Source organism: Lucilia cuprina, chromosome 2 (assembly GCF_022045245.1).
Source record: "Lucilia cuprina isolate Lc7/37 chromosome 2, ASM2204524v1, whole genome shotgun sequence".
Classification (NCBI taxonomy): domain Eukaryota; kingdom Metazoa; phylum Arthropoda; class Insecta; order Diptera; family Calliphoridae; genus Lucilia; species Lucilia cuprina.
In genome coordinates, this window is record NC_060950.1 from 30,001,544 (window position 1) to 30,027,092 (window position 25,549).

Consider the following 25,549-nt stretch of genomic DNA (forward strand, 5'->3'; position numbering starts at 1 on the left):
TATTGAATAAAACAAAATGCACATTTACACAAACACTAGAAAAATACAAACAATGAAATAAACCAATAAGTGTATAAACAACATGTTAAACAAAGGAAAGACAGACATTTAAAGAGAACAATAGTGTGAATTAGACATGTTTGTGCGTTGTCAAAGATTAGTAAGTCGTTTGACTATTCAATAAGCAGATGGATTATGACTAGGCTTTGAGCTGCACTAGTCATGGAGTAGCCTATAGTGAACTAGTCTTGCCTTTTGACTAGTATATGGCCTAGCATATTGTGTAGTCAGTTTACTAGATTATGGATTAGTTTGATGGAAAAGTCTATAGATTAGAGAATGAACTAGTTTATAGACTAAAACGTGGTCTGTTCTACAGTCTCCGAATTAGCCAAAGCAATGGAGTAGATTATGGACTATTGATTAGCGTATACTTTATACTATCCTATTAGATAATATATGACCTAGCATATTGTCTAATCGTTGAACTAGATTATAGAATAGTTTATGCACAAGTATATATTGTAGAGTATGGACTAGTTTGGGAACAAGATTACAGACCAACGTATGGACTTTACTATAATATATAAACTAGCCAATGCGATATAGTAGTTTATGGATTTTCTTACACTGAGAGTATAAACTGGGCTAGCCTATGGTCTAGTTTTGGAATAGTTCATAATCTTTTTTCTAACATATTGACAGATATATGGTCTAGCCTATTGTCTAGTCATTGAACTAGTTTACAGAATATATTATGGACAGGTCTATAGATTTGAGTATAAGCTAGTTTTTGAATCATTTTATAGAATATAGTTTATGAACTAGTCAATGCAATGTTTATGGATTACTGATTAGTCTATGGTATAGTATATTGACTATTCCAAGACCAGTCTAATGATTTTCCACCACTGAGAGTATTAACTGGTATATAGAGAATTCTTCGGATTAGTCTATGAACCAGTCATTTTAATGGAGTAGATTATGAACTATATTTTTGTCGTATCTTCTAACTATCATTATGTTTTTAAAAGTTTTCACGAAAATTTTGTTAAATAATTCAAGCTTTTAATAGCAATTAAATATAACAGTATTTTGTACTCTATAAACTAGCCTTTCGATTAGTCTATGTTCTAACACAAGATTATGTACTGAATCCATAAAAAATATGGCGTATGAGTAATATCCATATTCTCCATACGTAGAAAGGGTCTATTATTAAGTTTTTAAGAATTTTTATGAAAATTTTTTTAAACAACCAAACTGTTAATAGCAATTAAATATATCCGTTATGGTATCTACAAAATTTTGTTGCTCTAATAGTAATTGCTAGCCATTGTGATTCGAGAAAATTATACAATTATATTTGTTGTTTAACTTAAGGCTTAATTAAAAATTTATTTAAATTGTATACTTTTCAGCTGTAAATAATCATTAAAATCTTGTTTATTTTTGTAATATTTTTAAAATCTTGTTTAAACTGACCTGATTTGAAAGTTTTAATTAATATAACTAGTATGCCAATGGTATTAGGAAAAATGTTTAATTAAGTAAATAACAAATACAATTAGAAGTTTATTAAGCCAAATAAGTATTCGATTTAATGCAAATAAAATTAATATATTTTAAATAAACAAGTAAATATGAATTAAGAAGAGGCAAAGTGGAATATTAAATGCACTACATTATCGAATCGATTGTATTATATAAACTTTTGGTAGTTATTTTGTAGAAAAGGCGAACTGTGTTAACTTTTTGAATATTTTTTGTTTAAATGGAAGCAAATCTAATGTACAAACTTTTCCAAATTTTGTATATTGAGGTTTTGAAAATTTTTATTTAAATATAACAATTTTACTCCATTTTTCTAAGAAATTTGTTAGATGGAAATGTTGCAATTAGTTAAAAGCTAAATTTTCTTAAAAATATTTAAAATTCGATTTTTGTTAATGTTTTATTTGTTTTTTTTTGCAAAAGTTACTTAACAATTACCTTAAGTTTATAATTTAAACTTAAACTTTTTAAGCTAATGCTTTATTTATTTAAACAAAAGTTATTCTTTTTATTTAGTTTAAAAATTTTCAAATATTTTATGATGTTCATTTGCAATAAACAAGCTAGCAGCTATAAAAGTTATTTTACAGTTTTTTTCTTATTTGTCCCATTTTTATTTTACATAAAAACATATTTTATAAATATTTGTTGTTACATTTCTGGGGCAACACAAAAAATGTACATAGATATATAAAATATTTAAATTAGTTAGTTATTTTTGTAATATTTTTAAAATTTTTATGGCATTCTATGAGACTGTTTTAAATGTACTTGACAGTTACATATTATTTGCTAAACTAAATACTGTAACATATTTATGTTGTCAGTTTTTAATAATATTGTCTGGTAAATGAACAAGAACACAGCAGCAGCAACCAGATATATTTTTGGGATGGACTGGAATAATTAAGTAAATAATACATAGAAATTTACAATTAGTTATGATACAATGTTGTTTGTTAGTATTAATACACAACCTAAAAGTATGCAAATTATTTTGTGTACTATAAGAAAAAGTTTTTTCTCTGAAATAAATCTAAGTATTTAAATAATATATTAATCTATAAAGCATATTTATGTAACATACTTTAAGGCTTAAAAGTATTTATTATATTACTGCATAACTTAAGGCGTAATATTTAACTTATTAGTTTTATTTATAGACAACTAAGTCTAATAACTATGCTACACTTAATAAACTGTATAAATACTTTTCGCCAAAGCCAAAAAGAATGTTAATTTATGCCAAACATGTTCAGCATAAATAAGTTATTTACTCATACATTTAAATATTTGTTAAGCATATTATTGTTATTAAAATATTCTTAAAGTAATTGTTAATATTTTATTTTTTTCGACAATTCTTACATACTAACACGTCTTCTTTTAAAAACCTCAAGTGCAGTAGCCAAGTTTGTGAGTGTGTATGCGACAATAAGTGAGAAGAGATTTTAATAAAAATAATAATTTTTATATGAAAAACGTGATAATTACTTAAATAAAGCTTTATTAATTTTTCCCTTTTACTCTTTCTCTTCCCAATAGTAACAAAATTCATACGTATTGGCATTGCGGATAAAAACGATAATCCTCCCTATTTCGATAAGAGTTTATATGAAGCTGAAGTCGATGAAAATGAAGATATTCAGCATACGGTATTAACAGTAACTGCCAAAGATCATGATGAATGTAAGTATTATATGCAATTAAATATTGTTGAATTTATAACAATGTGTTTTGGGGTTTTTGTGTTATGTGGAAGTAAAGCATAGTCTGGGGGAGAGGATTTGAAAATATATTTTTAATTTTCTTAAATTTCTTTTTTCTAGCGTCTCGTATACGTTATGAAATCACTAGCGGTAATATTGGTGGTGCTTTTGCTGTAAAAAATATGACTGGTGCTATTTATGTAGCTGGTGCTCTGGATTATGAAACACGCAGAAGGGTAAGTTGGTGGAACTATTTAAAAATTTGAATAAAATAATCTGAGAATACAAAAATTCTATAAGTATAACAAGAGTTAGAAATTTGTTATACTTACTATTTGTTATATTTAATATTCCCCATAAGTGTTAAGTTCATTAAAGTATGGGAGGATGTTCATTAAAAAGTTGAATTCGCTTCGAGATCAAGTTCAGTTCTAGTTCAGTTCTAGTTCAGTTCTAGTTCAGTTCTAGTTCAGTTCTAGTTCAGTTCTAGTTCAGTTCTAGTTCAGTTCTAGTTCAGTTCTAGTTCAGTTCAAGTTCAGTTCAAGTTCAGTTCTAGTTCAGTTCTAGTTCAGTTCTAGTTCAGTTCTAGCTCAGTTCTAGTTCAGTTTTAGTTCCATTCATCTCTTTCCTTTTAAATGTATCATCCTGAAAAATCATTTTTATCGATTTTAACACTACTTAATATAAAAATTAATTTTTTTTATTAAATACAAATATATTAAAATATATATATTTTACTTTGAAACAAATTTGAATGTGAAAACGAATATTTTTAATTCTATAAAAACAATATTCAAACTTCCCACCTACAATAGTATGAGCTACGTTTAGCTGCTTCCGATAATTTAAAGGAAAACTATACCACCGTCATAATACACGTCAAAGATGTCAACGATAATCCGCCTGTGTTTGAAAGACCCACTTATCGTACACAAATCACCGAAGAAGATGATCGAAATTTACCTAAACGTGTGCTACAGGTTACTAACAAACTAAATTATACAAAAATTTATTTTCTCATTTTGAAAAATAAGCTTCAGTTCATAGCTCTAAACGTTTTTTGTTTAAAATTGTTTCGTTCTATTTTTTTCATTGCTAGTAACAATTTTAGTCGTAGTTTTTTATCAAAAATCTAAAAATTTTATGCATGATTATTTTATATGCAAACTGTTTATAGTTTTATTTTTTAGTAAAAACCAAAACCAACAAAAAACAAACAAAAGCAGCAACACAATTTTAATTAAAATTATTGTTGTTTTAGTTTTTTTTCTGCATTATTTTATATGAATTTAGTATAAAAACTTATTATTGAATTTGGCTTATGTTTGCTTTAATATTAAATTAAGAAAAACATTTATACCCCATTACCTATAGAGGGTCTTAAAATGACTACAATATATTTATGTATGTAGTATGTATTCTCATGTTCAGTTGTAACTATTTTTCAGTTTGTTTTTTATTTTAAATTGACAATATGTCAATCATGTCATAGTTATTTTTTTCCTATAACTAAAAGTTTTATACCATTTTGTTTTTTATTTACGTGTATGTAGGTATTTTTTTAAATATTTATGTTATTTAACACTTGTTTGTATTTAAAATATTTATACGTATTTGGCGTCAACTCTTGTTTTGTTCACTTTACAGTTTTGTATGAAAAATCAACACACATTTTTTATTCTATATATTGTTGGGATATTTTTCTGTTAAAAATGAAAAGGATCAAAACAATTTCATGATGAAAAGATTTGTATTTGTAGTATCATGTCATTTACACATATATATGTATATACCTACATAAGAGGGGTTCACAGTTGCATTGTTGTGATAGTGCTATTAAATTATTTAAAATTTATACATGGCATTCTTGTTTTGTAAGTTATTAAAAAATTTGATAACTTTATATTAAAAATCAAGCTTAAAATGTTAATCTTATATGTTTAACAGCACTTAAGTATGCAACAAATAAATGTGTAATATTCCAAAATATATGCTGTAATGTTTGTATTATACAGTTCTAGTTCAGTTCAAGTTCAGTTCTAGTTCAGTTCTAGTTCAGTTCTAGTTCAGTTCTAGTTCAGTTCTAGTTCAGTTCTAGTTCAGTTCTAGTTCAGTTCTAGTTCAGTTCTAGTTCAGTTCTAGTTCAGTTCTAGTTCAGTTCTAGTTCAGTTCTAGTTTAGTTCTAGTTCAGTTCTAGTTCAGTTCTAGTTCAGTTCTAGTTCAGTTCTAGTTCAGTTCTAGTTCAGTTCTAGATTAGCTTTAGTTCAGTTATAGTTCTAGTTCAGTTTTTCCTGAACTATACCTAGTCTAATTAACTTAAGTAAATACCAGGAGTATATTTAAATAAACTGTGATTACTCTTTTAAATTGAATTAAAATTGTAAGTTATTTTTTCAAAAAATTATTTAAATGCATTTTATTTACATTTTTACCATATAGTTAGAAACGTGAAAAAATACAAACATCATTGAAACTTTTTTGCATAAAAAAAAATTAAAATCAACAACATTGTACTTCACTGTCAACATTATAACAAGAAATAATCACTTCGCTTTAATTTTACATGCGAGAATAAAAAAACAAAAATATTATGTATATTGAAAAACAAAAAAATTATTTAAGTTTAAGTTTTTTATAAAGAATAAATAAATATTTACTTAATGTAATTTAAGAATTTTTAAACAGGGAACATAAAACATGTTTTATTTTAACTACAGCGTCGGGGTTAGTTTTAAGATGATAAAACTGAGAGATAAGCACAAAATTAGTCGCATTATTCCTGGGATATTATATTTGTATATAAAAGTTTTAAACGAATTATATAGAATGCTTTACGCATCATTTGTATATATAACATAACAATTCCCTGTGAATGACACATGTTTTTGAAAACATTACACTGTGAATCAAAATGAACCCTTTACATATTCTAATTATTTTAATATGTCAAAATTTACATATTTTTATATTTTTCTTAGAAAATTGTATTGTATAATTTCATTTTACTTTATATTTTATTTATTTTAATTTTTTTATATATTTTTTTACCTTTTTCATTTTTATGTTGAATTATTCACGGTTAATAAAAACACAAAACAAATACCCGTAATGCAAAATCCCAAAACGTTATTAAATATTAATAAAAAACCCAAAAGTATGAACTTAAATTGGTGGCCTCTGATAGTTTAAATGAAAATTCCACTACCATAATAATAAATATACGTGATGTTAATGATTTACCGCCGGTCTTCCCGCAAACATTGTACGAGCGTACTTTGAATGAAGAACTGAAGGCACCTTTTACCATAATACAGGTCAGGTCGTGTTTAATTTCACTTTTTCTTTCAACATTTCATTTAATTTTTTTTATTTTTATTTATTTATTTTTTTATTATGTGTCATTAAATTTTCATACATTTTAATAATGAGTTTTTGTTTATTTCATCTCATTTTGATTTTCACATCTATTTGTATATACAATATGTATTTTTTTTGTTTAACCATAAATTATTTATTAAAAAATAAAACAAATAAAAGTAATTAAACCGTGTGTAAATAATGATTGAAAATATGTATGTATATGGTATGATTGAATTTTAAATAAATATTATAACAATAATATAAAATATTGGGGAAAAAAATTAACAATTTGATAAAAAAAAAATTAAAACAATTCAACTTAAATTATGTGGTATAATTTATTCCCAGCAAAACATGAAAAAAATCATAAAAAATCCTAATACTCATCTAATAAACGGCAAAAACTTAAGCCAGCACTAATGTCATAAAATAGATAACTCTCAGGGACATTTTATCCTGATGAACTTCTTCTCATTTTGGTGTCAATGTAATCTGGCAACAAATAGGTGCTACCAGTACTTCTATTTCGCCGTGACTATGAACTGATGGTGTAAATATATCCTCAGCCAGAGACCCATACAATCCTATACCAAGGCAACCAGTGACATTGCGAAGACCTCTCCAGGTACTTGTGTTTAGTTTTTTAATGGTTATGCTCCATAAACAGATGTATATCCACTCGAAGACCATAAGAACCATTGTAATTATCTTCAAAAAAGTAAAGATTCGAAAAACAAAGAAACAATAACTCTACAAGAAAAACTAAAAAGAAAGAAGAAGAAGAAGATAGTTAAAAATGTTAGAAAATAATTCCAGTCCATACCTTAAAGATTGAAGAGATGTCACTCTATTAAACCGAGCCAAAGAAGTGACTAATTCCCTTCACAAAACCTTATAAATTGCGATGGTCAATAATATCCGCCATTTCCCTATATTCCCTGGACATTTCATTCTGAGAGTCTGTATCCTCCTCATCTTTGTACAACATGCAGTATACCGGCATATTACTATCCCACTTACTGATAAAGCTCCTAATTGAGCAGTAAACCCTAGCATCTCTAACAGAATCCTTAGACTGCTTCTATCCATTCTATCTATAAGTATATCAAGTTTTCACAAGGGCCTTTGATACCTAGTAATCCAATTTGTTATTCCAGAAATGGTCTATGATATCACGAAATCTTTCGAAAATCAACCAATAGTGACAAATGGGTTGTTTTACGATCCTTTGTCTATCATCTATATCAAGGTTCAGTTCTTCCGAAACCTCGTTACCATGCACATTACAGTGCCCCGACACCCAACACGGTCTCATTTTGTCCCAAAGGTCATTTTCACAATCTCCAATCAGGCGCGAATGTACCGTATGACAAGCCAATGCTCTGAGACCAGATTCACACACATTGTCACAACTGACCCCGGATCAATATGATATCTTATCAGAACTCCCTCCAACCATAAGTTAGAATAGGCCTGACAACAGATGTGTAAATCCAATGAAATTGACGTTTTTCCTTCTAAATGTCTCTAAGGCGATAATAAATGTTTAAGCTTTTTCTAGTTTAAACTAATGTTGGTCTTGTCAAAGAGTTCTATCTTAAACAGTGGAAGGCAGAGAGTAGAAAAGAAAAAGATAAATTAAACTTCAACAAAAAGCGAAAAGTTAAGACGTCCCCACTAGCTTAGATATTTAGAGAGAGAGAGAAATCGTGAACCATTTATCTCTTTCTCTAAATATCTCTTTTTGTTGAAGTTTGATTCATTTCAGTCCGAACTTAACAAAATATAGAAAAATTGCTGGTTTATTTAAAGCAACAAGATTCTAAATCTAATTGCTTCCAATAAAATCAAAACTTTTGCTGGGCATCACTACAAAAATGATACTCAAATATTTTCCCTACTTTATAGAAACTGTAAATATTTGTTTGAGAATATTGCTTGCCCTTTTTTAATTTGAGGGAGTCAACCTAGTTGTAGATTTTATTGTTTGCAAATAATCGCCACAATTCTTGACAAATTAATAATGTATAAAATTATTTAACAATATATGAAAATATTAAATACACACACATACACATAGTATAAAGCACGTATATAGCATTAAAAGCGGTGTATAATAAATTAAGTGTAATTTTTATATAATAAATATAAACAGAAAATAAATATAAAACAATAAAAACATTTAATGGATTTTTAACAATATAATTTAAACACACACATACATACAAAGAAGAACCTACTTAATCGCATCGAAAACAATTTTCATTAATATTAACCTCTCATTAAAAAAAAAACGCATAAAAATAACAACAACAAACACTTGTGAAAATGTAAAATTTATTTGTTCATTTGCAAAACATTAAATTATTAAAGTTTATGCAAAACATTTTATAGGTTAAAGGATTTTAAAGTTTACATCAGATATTTGCCAGTTAACCTGTTTTAAGGTTAATTATGTAAAAAAAACTTAACTGACTTTTATTAATAGAGTTTTAATTCTTTAAAAATTTAAATCATTTTTTTAATTTATTTATATTTGCCTTTAAAATTATTAATTATACTGCATAATTATTTACCAGTTTTATTATTGTTTACTTATGTTTGCTCCAATTTAATTTAAAAATTTATTAAGGTAATTAAATAAAAATGTACAACAAATTTTTATATAAATAGCAAATAATTGTTTTAACAAACAAAGTTATTTAATAACATTTTTACATGATTGGCCTTAATAGAAAAAAAAATGATAATTAAGTTAATTATTTTTTTGTACATGGCCTTTATGCAATGACCCATAATAGAATGTTATTTTTTAAAACGTGGGTCAATTTAAAAATATTATGTTAAAAAAAAAACTTGCCAAAAAGTAAACTTATTGAGATTTTTTTATTGCACCCTATATCACTTTACTGGAGAGGTTTTAAGTATACCAAGAGGCTTAGAATCGTTTTTAGACTCGATTAAGCCAGGTCCGTCCTTTTGACTGTCCATGCAAAGCTTGTGCGCAAGGTATAGTTCAAAATTTTCAAAATAATTGAGTAAAAATTCGCGTATACTTTTTTTAAGACGAAGACTATTATTAAAATCGATATATTATTTACCTAGCCCTAAAACAACAAAAACCCCGAAAAGCGTTTTTTAGCTCGTAATTATGTTAAATATACTTACTGAATTTCATACAAATCTAGTCTCATTTGACCATAGCTTCCATACAAAGTCCTCTACGTAATATTACAAAAAATATAACTGAATAACTATTTTTTTCTGTACAATAGAGAAGTCCTTAATTATATTACGTACAAGTTAAAAAATTTTTCTTTATGCAAGTGTCTAACCTAGTCAATCCATAGACGAGGCCAAAGTTGGTCAATTGTATTCAGACAAGTTCACAGACTAGTAAAGAGAAAATAAAGAATTCATTGCACCCTCCGATAAAAAGAGAAAAAATTCGAACCGTCTGATGCTATAAATTTAAGGGAAATAAATTTCGTTTTTAGTTTTTCATTTCGAGATCCTGTGTCCTTTTAAAAGAACTTCAAAGTTATAAGAAGTAACCGTTTTTCGAAAAATATTTTAAAATACTTTTACTAATCAAACAATGTCAAATTTGGTATTAAGCCAACAAGAAGATTTGGAAAATATTTTGTATTATTTTTCAAGACGAAAATCTGTCAAAAATGTCATTAAAAATTCTTATCCTTGAAAATCTATAAAAATTTTCAATATTATTTTTTCAAAAAAATTTTGAAAGATTGTTTTACACCTTTGTATCTTGACAGAATAAACTAAAAATAACACAAAATATTTTACAACCCTTTTTAAAGCTTGACATCAAATTTGGCATTGTTTGATCAGTAGAAGTATTTTAAAGGACACATGATCACGAAATAGATTTTTTCCCTTAAATTTAAAGCTTCAGACATATATCATTCGGTTCGTGCCTAATTTTGAGAGTCGGACGGTGTTATATGTTATTCATTCATTAATTAATAACTGGAAGCAATTTTCATTCAGAATAAAAATGTTCTTATTTTTGTTATTTTACTTATTATTTTTAATATTTCATAAATTTCCATTGCATATTTATCTGATTCTACAACTGATGATACTATTCGAAAATTGAAAGTTAAAAAACCAAAGGAAAGCTAAAAACACAAATCTTATATATGACAAAAAATAATTTACCATCCATTATTTAGAAAATCATTTAAATTTTGCATATTTTTTATATCAAAGGAAATTTTCAAAAATACGAAAATAACATCAAAAATCCTTATAAATAATACTATTTACGAAATTATTATGACATATTATGAAAAATGTTTATAGTATTCATTTAAAAACTCATATGTTCTGCAATAATAGAGTAAGCACTTTTCAAAAAAAAAAAAAATCTCAATTTTTCTTTTTGTTAGTAAAAAAAGCATTCTTGTTTTATTTTGACCCTCGTTTAAAATTTCCTCTTTTTTTAAATTTTATAACCTATTATAATCTATCATATGTTATTGATATGTTTTGTTGATATCAGCATAAATATATAATTAATAACTATTTAATAAAGTTAGTTTTAATGATTTAAATCACATCATAGAAAATAATTTATTTAAGCAACTAATTTAACAATAGGCCTTAAAACTTGGGAAAAAAGTTTTCCACTTATGTGAAAGGTTTGAATACACGAGACTATAGCATTTTTAGAACAAATTTGAAAGGACTTATTCCTTTTGTTGCAAAGAGAACTAGATTCTTGTTTTCTATAAATTGTCATTAATAAAATTACCTATTAACTTTTAATCTTTAGTTTACAATACAAATATTTAATTTATGAGTTATATAATTTATTTTTATATTTTTTTTATAAATTTAATCCCTTAAACGCTTGCAAACTATTTGACATAATTTTTAGATACAAAAACATTTAAACTTTAATATATATATGAACAGGAAAAAATATAATCATAAACAATACATGCTTATTAAGTTAATTAATTGAAATAGTTAATAAAAATATTATGAAAAATTAAAATTAACTTTTAAACCAAAATTATAAAATATTAAGAATATATTATGGAATTATTTTAAAGTGCTTTATATTAAAAAAAAAACTATTTTAACTTAAAATAACTCAATTCCCTCAAAGTTACAAATTAAATTTTACCTAAAATTATGCTATAGTTTGTTATATAAAATGAACAAAAGACAAGCTCTAGGAATATTCTCGAAAAAAAAAACAGTTTAATTTTTTAAATTTTTCTACGCTAATTTACAAGTCTTTAAACTACTATTTGTTTAAATCTAATTTAAAAAGAAATTTAGTAAAATTATTTTTGTCACATATTTCTTCATTTATTACGCATGCTTAATAATGTTTATCTAACTATCTGTTTATATGTATATAAAACTAACCAAGCACGTTTTTATTATATAAAATATTAATAATTTGCTAAAATAAGCGTTAGTTTGGCTTTTAGACTTTATAATTTTGATAATTAATTTTTGTTTTTATCAAAGTTGTTTTATGGTTTTTTTGTTAATTTAATAAAATATTTTAGAGCATACTGTTAGCAAACTTTTAATTATCTATTTTTGCTTTTTAATTCAATTGAGTGCTGCTGTTTGTCAGGCAAAATAATTAATATTGTTTTATTTTTCTTTATTTTTTTTCAATATTAAAACTGCTGAACAACTATAGGTAACCGCAACTGATGGTGACAAGGATCGTCCACAGAATATTGTATATTTCTTGACAGGACAAGGTATTGATCCTGATAATCCAGCAAATAGTAAATTCGATATTAATCGCACCACAGGAGAGATATTTGTATTGAAGGTGAGTAAAGTTTTTAGTGAAAATAAAACTAATTGTATATTTAAAATATACTAAAGTTTTTATATATTTTTCATCTACGATTAAAAGTATGTCACTTTAAAATTTAGTTCAGGGAATATTCTAGAATATAACTTTCATAATAATTTCTCTTATTTTTTATCAATAAATTAAATATATTACAACCTTGAACAAACAATTATATTTGAAGTATTTACATAGCCTACTTTAAGGCTTTACATTTCATTCTTTATTGTATAAATTCATTTAAGAACTTAACAATTTTTCTTTTAACAAAAATTATTTTTAAAGTTTCCCTGTAAAGAACCCCACATAAAGATGTTTCTTTTGTCATACCCTTCACTTGTTCTGTTTAATTCATTGAAAATGGTAATATTAACATAAATTACTTAATTTAATAGTAATATTTCGTTATTGTATTATTTTTACTGGAATTAAAAAGTTTGCTTAAAATATGAGCAATATAGTTATACTTCATAGCTATAATTTATTTGCATATGTAGTTTCAGCAACAATCTTATTAATATTTATTTATTTATTATTTTTTTTTTAATGTGTATGACATTTCAACGAAAAATTACCAATAATTATTTTGAATTTTCTGCATTCTACGTTTTACATTTATTTTTGCAATTCATGCAGATATATGTATATTACAAAAGAAATATGAATAATTATTGCATACCTTAAGGCTTGTCAAATAGCTTAACTTGTAATATGCTTATGAAAATAACACATATAAGTGAGAAGGAAAGAGAATAGGTAAGAGAAAAAATTATAAATAGCTGAGAAATATATAATTATTGTTAAGCCTGAATGTATGCTTAAGAGTTTAATAAAGTGTTTTAAAGACCTTATATAGGGCCTTCTGAAGTAGTTTATAAATCAAAAAGTAATAAATTCTATAGAAATTTTTTGCTTAATGAAATAATAACATTTTTTTAATTGAGAGACATACTCTCAGGGCCCTTAAGAAGGCTTGACACTTACATATGTATATTATAAAATATTTACATATATATTTTTCGCGTGAAACATTGTTAAAGTCAATTTCCATAATCATTATTATGTTATGATTGTTATTGTTCATGGTTTTAATTTCTTGTTCTTTATGAAATTACCATCGAAACTGTATGTATATACATACGCATTACGATTCATTTATGCCAAATTAAAAGTCATTTTTCATTATGAAAATTATCAGTTTGTTGGCCAAAATATATGAATAAATAAATATTTTTTTAATACTTTAAAACTCACAAAAGAATCAAATTTTTGCCAAGTTATTAATGATACAGAATTTCGCACTGAAGTGTAAATAATTAAATGGAAAAATAGTATAAATGTATTAATTTCTCTGAAATGAATTAAAACTTAATTAAAGGAAAATTGGTTTAAGAATATATGGTAATTAATTTAAATTTAATTTCATAATTTTCATTAAGTATTAACAAGCAATTAATCTGTATCTTTAAATTAACTGTTTAAAGTATACACTTAATGACATAATTAATTTAATTAATATTGTCTAATATAATAGTAAATCATAAATTTTAATGAAATTATATTTTAAAGGGCGTTATGTAATATTTTAAAACTATCCTAAAATTATGCAACAGTTCACTTGTATGCAACCGAAGGACCATTTTACATTCTCTACAGATAATTATTTTCATACCTTAAGGCTGCTAATAGAAAATACAAATACTTATCAACATAATAAATTGAATTAAATTTTTATATGAAATTAAAATTTATAAAGTTTTCTAAAATAAATTTATGAATTATTAAGTAAGTGCAGAACCAATTTATATTCCTTAATGTCTTTCATTATGTATAGCATACATTTTAGCTGACATTTAACAAAATCATAAATGAAAACATTATTGCCAACAAACGTTAAACGATTATTCTTCTTCTTTTCACCCTTCAAACAAATTGTTAATAAAACAACAATGTCTTGCTGTTTATGTTGCATTTAACTGTAAATTACATTGCTTTTAACTATTAAAAGCAAAGGATATTTTTGATGGTGTTTCGCAGGATAAACAAAAACCATAAAATTGTTTACATTATTATAAAACATTGACAATGTCATTTACTTAATACTTTTACATAGTTAGCTTTAAATAAATGCTAAATATTTTCTTTTCTTTTAGTATTTACTTAAGCAAATTTTGTTAAAAAAAATCCCAATAATGATTATGTTAACTCTGGTTTTTTTGGGTCGTTCAGACAGAAACACAAAAACTTCACCAAAAAGTTTGACATAAGTAACAGCAAAATTTTATGAAAAAAAATTACTTAAAAAGGAATCATCATAATGTATAGTAAAGTGTCAATGCTTTTTGGTGTCAAACATGAAAATGCACTCCACTTACTTTACTTCAGTGCAACAAAAACTAGAGTTAAGTTCTTGAAGGAAAATAAAGAAAAAAACTCAAAAATGTTTCCTGAGTTTACTTTCCCGTTATTTTCTTCATCTTCATGACTCTGTATACTCTCAGTAGCAAGTACTTTTTATGACATTATTTACCATTATCAATGATTGCAGAACATTTTAGCATTTACGATATAAAAAAATTACAGATTGTTAAAGTAGCTGCTAACATAAAATGTGGAGTATAGAAAAACATTAGACTTTTAGTAAAAAAATTTAAAAAAATACGAAAAACTAAAGTGTCAATAATAAGTATTATAAAATAGATTTTATTGTTGGTATAAGTTATTTGTAGCCATTAACTAATAACTAACATCAAAAATCATAAACATTTGTTTTTTACAAAACCGCCTTACTGATATGTTACTGGATAGGTTTATATAAGTTTTATTTCATAAAACTATATTTTTGTTATGTCTTGACTATCGTCTAGCCTATACTCCTGACAATAGACTAGTCTATACTCTTAAATATAGATTAGTCCATACACATATATATAACACTTGACTATAGACTAGTCTTTTCATTTCACTATAGACTAGATTATAGACTAGTTTATACACGTGACTATAGATTAGTTTACTCTTGACTATAGACAAGTCTATACTCCTAACTATAGACTAGTATTTAGTCTTGACTATAGACTAGTCTATCCTCTTGACTATAGACAAGTCTATACTCTTGACTATAGACTAGTCTATACTCTTGACTATAGACTAGTCTATACTCTTGACTATAGACTAGTCTATACTCTTGACTATAGACTAGTCTATACTCTTGACTAAAGACTAGTCTATGCTCTTGACTATAGACTAGTCTATACTCTTGACTATAGACTAGTCTATACTCTTGACTATAGACTAGTCTATACTCTTGACTATAGACTAGTCTATACTCTTGACTATAGACTAGTCTATACTCTTGACTGTAGACTAGTCTATACTCTTGACTATAGACTAGTCTATACTCTTGACTATAGACTAGTCTATACTCTTGACTATAGACTAGTCTATACTCTTGACTATAGACTAGTCTATACTCTTGACTATAGACTAGTCTATACTCTTGACTATAGACTAGTCTATACTCTTGACTATAGACTAGTCTATACTCTTGACTATAGACTAGTCTATACTCTTGACTATAGACTAGTCTATACTCTTGACTATAGACTAGTCTATACTCTTGACTATAGAATAGTCTACACTCTTGACTATAGACTAGTCTACACTCTTGACTATAGACTAGTCTATACTCTTGACTATAGACTAGTCTATACTCTAGACTATAGACTATATATTGACTATAGACTAGTCTATACTCTTGACTATAGATTAGTCTATACTCTTGACTATAGACTAGTCTATACAGTCTATATAGATAAGTCTATGTTTAGACTATAGATCAGTCTACAGTCTTGACTATAAATCAGTCTATAGTATTGACTATAGATCAGTCTATAGTATTGACTAAAGATCAGTTTATAGTCTTGACTGCAGATTAATCTATAGTCTTGACTATAGATCAGTCTATAGTCTTGACTATAGATCAGTCTATAGTCTTAACTATAGATCAGTCTATAGTCTTAACTATAGATCAGTCTATAGTCTTAACTATAGATCAGTCTATAGAATTGACTATAGATCAGTATATATTGTTGACTTAGATCCGTCTTCACTATAGATCAATCTATAGTCTTCACTATAGTTTAGTCTTAAGTCTTTACTATAGATTAGTCTATAATCTTGACTTTAGATCAGTCTATAGTCTTGACTATAGATCAGTCAATAGCATTGATAATAGATCCGTCATTAGTCTGGACTATAGATCAGATTGCAGTTTTTACTACAGATCTGAATATATGTTTTTTTTGAATATGAGTGTTTTTTTTTAGAAGATTTACACTCTCTTTTAACTGCAGTGTTATATAAATTATAATGTTTACAGTTTAAAACATGTTAAATCGTAGATGTTTCTATTTTTGTGTTTCCCATTTATAACAATACTATTTTTTTTTTGCCCAGTTTTTGTACTCTATCTGTCATAAGCATTCTGACAACCACAAAATGCATTATCCTTTTGCACTCACACAACTAAACACGTCTCTCTGCCAGGAAATATATCGTATGTATTTATGTTTAAGCACGAGTGCAAGCAACGTGTCATGTAAGAGAAAACATACATACTTGCACAAAGCTTTAGAAAACATATGCTCACTTGCTGTTTGTTTTTAACTATAGCTAAATATCCTCATTGTGAATATATTATTTGGCTGGTAAATGGATATGATTTTAGTTTAACAAAATTTATTATATCCTTACGCGCCCTTTAATTTAAACTCAACCTTCTCTTTCACTCTTTCATTTTTACTTATACACCCAGTTTAAAACTACCAAGAGCCTCTTTAGAGAGTTTTATTTAATTTTCGTTTAACTACAATAACAAATCATTTAGTGCTTAGGCCCTATGGGCTGAAGGTTCTGCATGGAAAATGAGTATTCTTCTAAATTGGTAAATACGAAAATTTGTGGCATGTTTGTTGCAGCAACTCGTATTATACATATTTTATTTTAATTTTTTTAGAGTTTTATTTTTTAACTAAAACATTTATATTTGCCTCACGAAATTAGCATTTAAAGGGAATGACATATTATACTCTCTAGTATGGAGGAATATTTGCTTGAATCTGTGTATGTTTTCCTACCCCTTTTGCGTTGTTGGCATTATGCAAGGATTAACGAAAAGTAATTTGCTACATGAAAATGGGTATAATATTTAATTTGTAGAAATTTTTACATTTTTTGGAAAATATGAAAGCGTAAAATAGAAAACATGTTCACCATTACTTACGTTAAAGTTTTTCGAAAGTTTTGCAACCTCAAAACGGGTTACTGATTAAGTTGAATAGATTTAGGACAAGTAACATGAGTGTTGCATAAAAATGGGAGTTTAAAACAATTAATTTCGTTTTGGATGAAAATATTCAACTATAATGTTTTCAAAATATCTTAAGTAAATTAGATAAAAAAATTTCTCGAGAACTATTACGTATAAAAGTTTTAACATAACAATAACCATTTATTCCTTTCTTCCTTCTATAACAGCCTCTCGATCGTGATCAACCCAACGGAAGACCCCAATGGCGTTTTACAGTATTTGCTCAGGACGAAGGTGGTGAAGGTCTAGTGGGTTACGCCGATGTACAAGTCAATCTCAAAGATATCAATGATAATGCTCCCATATTCCCACAAGGTGTATATTTTGGAAATGTAACTGAGAATGGTACCGCTGGCATGGTGGTAATGACTATGACCGCCGTAGACTATGATGATCCTAATGAAGGATCCAACGCCAAGCTAGTGTATTCTATAGAGAAAAATGTCATAGAAGAAGAAACAGGATCACCGATATTTGAAATTGAACCGGATACCGGTGTTATAAAGACTGCAGTATGTTGCTTAGATCGTGAACGTACACCAGACTATTCGATACAAGTTGTGGCGATGGATGGAGGGGGTCTTAAGGGGACGGGGACGGCCTCAATACGTGTTAAAGATATAAACGATATGCCGCCGCAATTTACAAAAGATGAATGGTTTACGGAAGTGGACGAAACGGATGGTACAACACTACCGGAAATGCCAATATTAACGGTGACCGTACACGATGAAGATGAAACGAATAAGTTTCAATATAAAGTTATCGATAACAGTGGTTATGGTGCTGATAAATTTACCATGGTGAGAAATAATGATGGCACGGGTTCGCTGAAAATAGTTCAACCTTTGGATTATGAGGATCAATTACAATCGAATGGTTTCCGCTTTAGAATACAAGTCAATGATAAAGGAGAAGATAACGATAATGACAAATATCATGTAGCCTATTCATGGGTGGTAGTAAAGCTAAGGGATATCAATGACAATAAACCTCACTTTGAAAGAGCCAATGTGGAGGTATCGGTATTTGAAGACACCAAAGTTGGCACTGAACTGGAGAAATTCAAAGCCACTGATCCCGATCAGGGAGGACGCAGCAAGGTTTCCTATTCTATTGATAGATCTTCAGATAGACAACGACAATTTGCTATCAATCAAAATGGTTCGGTAACAATACAACGTTCTTTGGATCGCGAGGTAGTGCCTAGACATCAAGTGAAAATTTTAGCCATTGATGATGGTAGTCCACCTAAAACTGCTACCGCCACTTTAACGGTTATAGTACAGGATATTAACGATAACGCTCCCAAGTTTTTGAAAGACTATCGTCCGGTATTGCCGGAACATGTGCCGCCACGCAAGGTTGTGGAAATATTGGCCACTGACGATGATGATCGTTCGAAGAGCAATGGTCCACCATTCCAGTTCCGTTTGGATCCCAGTGCTGATGATATTATTAGAGCTTCGTTTAAGGTTGAACAGGATCAAAGTGAGTATTTTTTATTTTTTTAATTTAAATATATTAGTTGTGTATAGCTTTAGGATTTTTTATAATTACATTTTTGAAGCATATCTTAGGGCTTAAAAATAATAATAAATAAATTAATAAATTAGAATAGAATATTTATTAAAGTTTTAACAGTTTTATAGTGTGGCCGCCTATAGTGGTCAAAAGTCGTAGGTTCGATACCATCCTGAGACACTGTCAAAAGTGCACATAACAGGCCTGGTAGATGCCTAAATGTTTCATAATTTTAGGCTTTAAGAAAAATCGTTAAAAAATTAATTTTTATTGAAATTATAAAGTAATTTTATGAGACTTTTATAAAATTACCTTCATAAGCCTATTTTGTAGAAAATATATTTAAGTGTCAGTGTTGTTAATAAAAAATCTGTATACTTTTAGGATTTAATTTAAAACTGGTTATACTAGAAAATTATGAAGCATAATTTTAGAATTATTTAACTGAGGATGATTTTCATTACAAATTTAGTACAACATACTTTTAGAGTTTAATTTAATTACTTTTTAAAGCATATCTATAGGCGTATTTAGGCAATGAAATTTAAATATCAGTGTTTTGTTAATAAATAATCTTCATAATTTTAGGATTTTGTTCAATACCGAACTAAAATTTTAGTACTATTTAAAATTATTTAGTTTAGTAATATAACATACTTTTAGGCTTTGATTGAAGCTTATTTATAGGCGTATTTAAGCAATGAAAAAATACTGCATACTTTTAGAATTTAATTCGAAAACAAATTAAAATAGCAGCCTAGTATTTTCATATTATTTTTAAGCAAGTCAATTAAAATAAATTAAATTTAAAAATTTCTTTATTTAACACATAGATAAGAGTTGTCTGTATTATACACACAAAATACATTTTTTCTTCTTATGACAGTTTCTTTTTTTCATACCAATAACAAAATCTAATAAAACAACTACTGACCATTGTCCATTACTATAACAATATTCAAAAAATGAAATTTACAATCAACATTCTATTATATACGAACAAAAGAATCCAAAACGAATAAAAAAATGAAATTTTAAAATAAAATACAATATTTATACTTATTTTACAAATGACAATATCTAATTGATATTCTCTAAAGCAAAAAGTTAAAATCTATACAATAACCTCAAAACTAGTTAAAACTAATAACAAAAAAAAAGCAAATACGTAGTACGTAGATAAAAATGTAATGAAATAAACTAGAATCCCACCATCAACTATGAATAAATATTTTGCAGCAGAATAGTATGAGTTTTGTATTTTTTGAGTTTGGTTAGCAAATGAACTTTGTTATTAAAATCCAATTATCAAATTTCAATAGTCAATGCCAAATAGAAAGGACAGCTGTGTTATGCATCGAAATGTATAGAGATATGAACAGGCGAGCAGTAGAAAAGTGTGAAAAAAATATACAGACAGTGTATGTAAAAACAAGGTCGTTTACAGATGCTAAGCATTGTGTAATCTTACATTAGTCTTCATTCTCACAATACAATGTAAATGCTCAATGGTTTTCTAAAACGTACAAATTTTCCAATTTAATTATTACTTTATATATAAGACTAGATTGTAATAAAATGTAATTAATGTAATTTTTTTTTACTTTTGCTGTAACACAACCCAAAACAAATTCTTTGGTTTAAACTTCTTCCCTAGTAATACTGTTATTTTCTTTCATTATTAAGAATTTCATTGCAAATTTTCAAAAACTATTGTTATTACATGGTCATTGCAGTCCCTGTAGTCTGCTGTGTAACTACTGTTCATTTTTTTCTTATAAAATATTAAAAATTAGATAATTTCTTTTACTCTCTCTAAAAAGTGCTTGAATTGTAGATTTGTGTTACAATTGTTGAAAGTGTAAAACCAAATTCATGTAATTATCGTTTAAAATACTATTTAGTATTCCACAAAGATTAAGAAAATATGGAAAAATGAAAACTTTAATATGAATGAAAAATTAAGGAACTATAAAGAAAAATATTAAGAATGTTTAAGGACAAAATTTATAAAGTTTACAATATTTACATTGTGTAAAATATGATTAATATAGTTATGATTTTTAATATTTTTAAAGATTTATAAATTCACACAATCTGTTCATTTATATGAATATTTAATTGCTTACATATTCTACATCATGTGGAGATTTGTAAGAAAAAAATTGGAATATAAATTTGGCACTTAATTGTGTTGTACTAACATGTTATTTACTTCATGTAAACAATTCAATTTCTACATGTTGTAAAGAATCTATTAAAATTCAAATTTCAACAAATTTTTTCAAACTTGTCATTATTTACTTAAAGTAAATAATTGAAAGCAATTCCCAATTCATTAGTTCTTCATAAATTGATTTCAATAATGTTTAAATAAATTGTAAATTTTTGCAAAAACAATATTTACACTTTAATGTAAACATACTATGTAAATATGTAAAACTCATAAAAGTATTTAAAATGTCGAAAATTCTTTAAATAGTTTACACCATGTAAATAGAGAATAAAAATTCGATATTTAAAAAAAGTGTAGAATCAGTGTTACACTCTTATTTATATTGTTTACATTATGTAAATGACTATTAAAAGTCACAAGAAATAATTAAAAGTTAAAAAAAAATAATTTTGTACTTTAGGTATTTTTTTTGCTCAATGTACATTGTTTACTTCACTTACTCAAAACATAATGATAAAATGTAATTGTTTACATATTAAAAGAATAAAATACATTAATGACATCACTGTAAATATTACATATAATGGATTTTTGACATAATCATTCAAAAGTAAATTTTTATTTCGATCACATAAATATCACTAAGTAAAAAGTGCAAATTATTCTTAATTAAGAATTAAATAAAAACCTTAAAGGATTAAATAATTTAGTAAAATACTTTAAAACCTAAAAAATATAACAATGCTTAAGTATTTTACCTAAAGTAAAGTATGAAATTTACTGTAATTTCTACGTATTTTGTCCTTTGAAAAACTATTTCAAAATCCTAATGGTTTTTCTCCACCCAATTGTTGGCAAAATTACCATAAATTTAAATCCATTTCATTTAAAACACAACAATAAATTTTAACAAACTCAGAAGGGAATAGTGTAAAAAACATGCTATTTATTTAGAGCTTAAAAACCCATTAAATTTTCATACAAACACTTTAGACAGCGACCTGCTTAAGCATCTTGCAGTTGAAACTAGAAAAATGTAACTAACGATTTGTTTGTGAAAATTAAAACAGTACAATGATGTGTCAAATGATTTCAGACTTAACACTTGTTGGATTAAATACTCAAACAAAACTGAAACAAAAATATACAATTTTTAAATAAAATAATTACAAACAAAATGTGATATAGACAGTCTTGCTATCTGTCGGTTGGTCAACATGCACTAGCAAGCAAGAACAAAGTGAGGTTAAAATTGTAGTGATTTTAGTTTTAATTTTTTAGCAAAGATATTTGCATCTATTGTTTCAATCATAATGAGAAAATATATAAAAGGATTAAGAGCATCACAAGGACTTAAATAAAACAATAGAAATGTTGTTTTTAAAATATGTAAATTATATTATAATATATTATATATTTTTGTTTTACTCTTTTACAGAGGGTGCTAATGGTGATGGTATGGCTGTTATTTCTTCCTTGAGATCTTTCGATAGAGAACAACAAAAAGAGTATATGATTCCTATTGTAATTAAGGATCATGGTTCACCGGCCATGACTGGCACCAGCACCTTAACCGTTATTATTGGTGATGTTAATGACAACAAAATGCAACCTGGTTCTAAGGATATTTTTGCGTACAATTATCAAGGCCAGTCACCGGATACTCAAATTGGTCGTGTTTATGTTTATGATCTGGATGATTGGGATTTGCCTGATAAGAAATTCTATTGGGAGTCACAAGAACATCCTCGCTTTAAGTTGGATGAGGATTCGGGTATGATTACCATGAGAGCTGGCACACGGGAGGGACGTTATCATTTGAGATTTAAGGTTTATGATCGCAAACATACCCAAACTGATGTACCCGCCAATGTTACCGTTACTGTTAGAGAAATACCTCATGAAGCTGTTATTAACTCCGGTTCCGTAAGACTTTCCGGCATAACCGATGAAGATTTTATACGTGTATGGAACTATAGAACACAATCTTTGAGTAGATCGAAAATGGATAGATTCCGTGATAAATTGGCAGATCTTTTGAATACCGATCGTGAAAATGTGGATATCTTTAGTGTTCAGCTTAAAAAGAAACATCCTCCTCTAACGGATGTCAGATTTTCTGCTCATGGTTCTCCTTATTATAAACCTGTACGACTAAATGGTATTGTGCTAATGAACCGCGAGGAAATAGAAAAGGATGTGGGTATTAACATCACCATGGTGGGCATAGATGAGTGTTTGTATGAAAATCAAATGTGTGAGGGTTCCTGCACCAATACTTTGGATATAAGTTCCCTTCCCTATATGGTAAATGCCAATAAAACTGCTTTAGTTGGTGTCAGGGTTGACACCTTGGCGGAATGTACTTGTGGGGCTAGAAACTTCTCTAAACCTGAAAACTGCCGCAATACTCCTTGTTATAATGGTGGTCGCTGTGTGGATACCAGATTTGGTCCTCATTGTTCTTGCCCTGTAGGCTATACTGGACCTAGATGTCAACAAACAACCCGCAGTTTCCGTGGTAATGGCTGGGCTTGGTATCCACCTCTAGAAATGTGTGATGATTCTCATTTGAGTTTGGAGTTTATAACACGCAAACCTGATGGCTTGATAATTTACAATGGGCCCATTGTACCACCCGAACGTGATGAAATGTTAATATCAGACTTTATATCACTGGAATTGGAGCGAGGCTATCCTAGACTGTTAATAGATTTCGGTTCTGGTACCTTGGAGTTGCGCGTTAAAACCAAAAAGACTTTAGATGATGGTGAATGGCATCGTATTGATTTGTTCTGGGATAGTGAAAATATACGCATGGTAGTGGACTTCTGTAAATCGGCCGAAATTAGTGAAATGGAAGATGGTTCTTTACCTGAATTCGATGACATGTCGTGTCAGGCTAGGGGAAATATACCACCCTTCAATGAGTATCTAAATGTTAATGCCCCACTACAAGTGGGCGGTTTGTATCGTGAGCAATTTGATCCTTCCTTATACTTCTGGCATTATACCCCTATGGCTAAAGGTTTTGATGGTTGTATACGAAATTTAGTGCACAATTCAAAACTATACGATTTAGCTCATCCTGGACTCTCACGCAATAGTGTGGCCGGTTGCCCTCAAACTGAAGAGGTGTGCGCACAATCTGAACAAACAGCCAGATGTTGGGAACATGGTAACTGCGTTGGTTCTCTCTCCGAAGCCAGATGTCAGTGCCGGCCCGGCTGGACTGGTCCTGCATGTAATATACCCACTATACCTACCACATTCAAGCAACAGAGTTATGTTAAATACGCCCTTAGTTTTGAACCCGACCGTTTCAGCACACAAATTCAGTTACGTTTCCGTACACGAGAACAACACGGTGAACTATTCCGTGTTAGTGATCAGCATAATCGTGAATATGGCATATTAGAGATTAAAGATGCTCGTTTACACTTCCGTTATAATTTGAATTCATTGCGTACCGAAGAGAAGGATTTATGGCTTAATGCAGTGGCTGTTGATGATGGCCAATGGCATGTGGTGCGTATAAATCGTTATGGCTCGGCGGCAACATTAGAGTTAGATGGTGGTGAGGGCCGTCGTTATAATGAAACGTTTGAATTTGTGGGCCATCAGTGGCTATTGGTTGATAAACAGGAGGGCGTGTATGCTGGTGGTAAAGCTGAGTACACGGGTGTTCGTACATTTGAGGTTTATGCTGACTATCAAAAGAGTTGTTTGGATGATATAAGGTAAGTGGTTTATTGGTTTGAAGCATTTTTTCTTTGCTAATACAATGAGTAACAAAAAGCACGTACAACATACAAGAACAGAAATAGAACTGAACTAGAACTGAACAAAAACTGAACTAGAACTGAACTAGAACTGAACTAGAACTGAACAAAAACTGATTTAGAACTGAACTAGAACTGAACTAGAACTGAACTAGAACTAAACTAGAACTGAACTAGAACTGAACTAGAACTGAACTAGAACTGAACTAGAACTGAACT

General features: G+C 27.8%; 1 protein-coding gene across 1 annotated transcript in view; it reads left to right on the forward strand.

Annotated features, from left to right (window-relative positions):
* LOC111682317 (neural-cadherin) overlaps window positions 1-25,549 on the forward strand; it is a 68,326-nt gene that overhangs the window by 28,317 nt on the left and 14,460 nt on the right. The window contains exons 2-7 of the mRNA XM_046949323.1: window positions 3,059-3,243; window positions 3,384-3,499; window positions 4,079-4,243; window positions 12,316-12,453; window positions 18,016-19,339; window positions 22,987-25,288. Coding sequence (XP_046805279.1) covers window positions 3,059-3,243; window positions 3,384-3,499; window positions 4,079-4,243; window positions 12,316-12,453; window positions 18,016-19,339; window positions 22,987-25,288 — 4,230 coding nt within the window. The remainder of the gene's footprint in view (window positions 1-3,058; window positions 3,244-3,383; window positions 3,500-4,078; window positions 4,244-12,315; window positions 12,454-18,015; window positions 19,340-22,986; window positions 25,289-25,549) is intronic.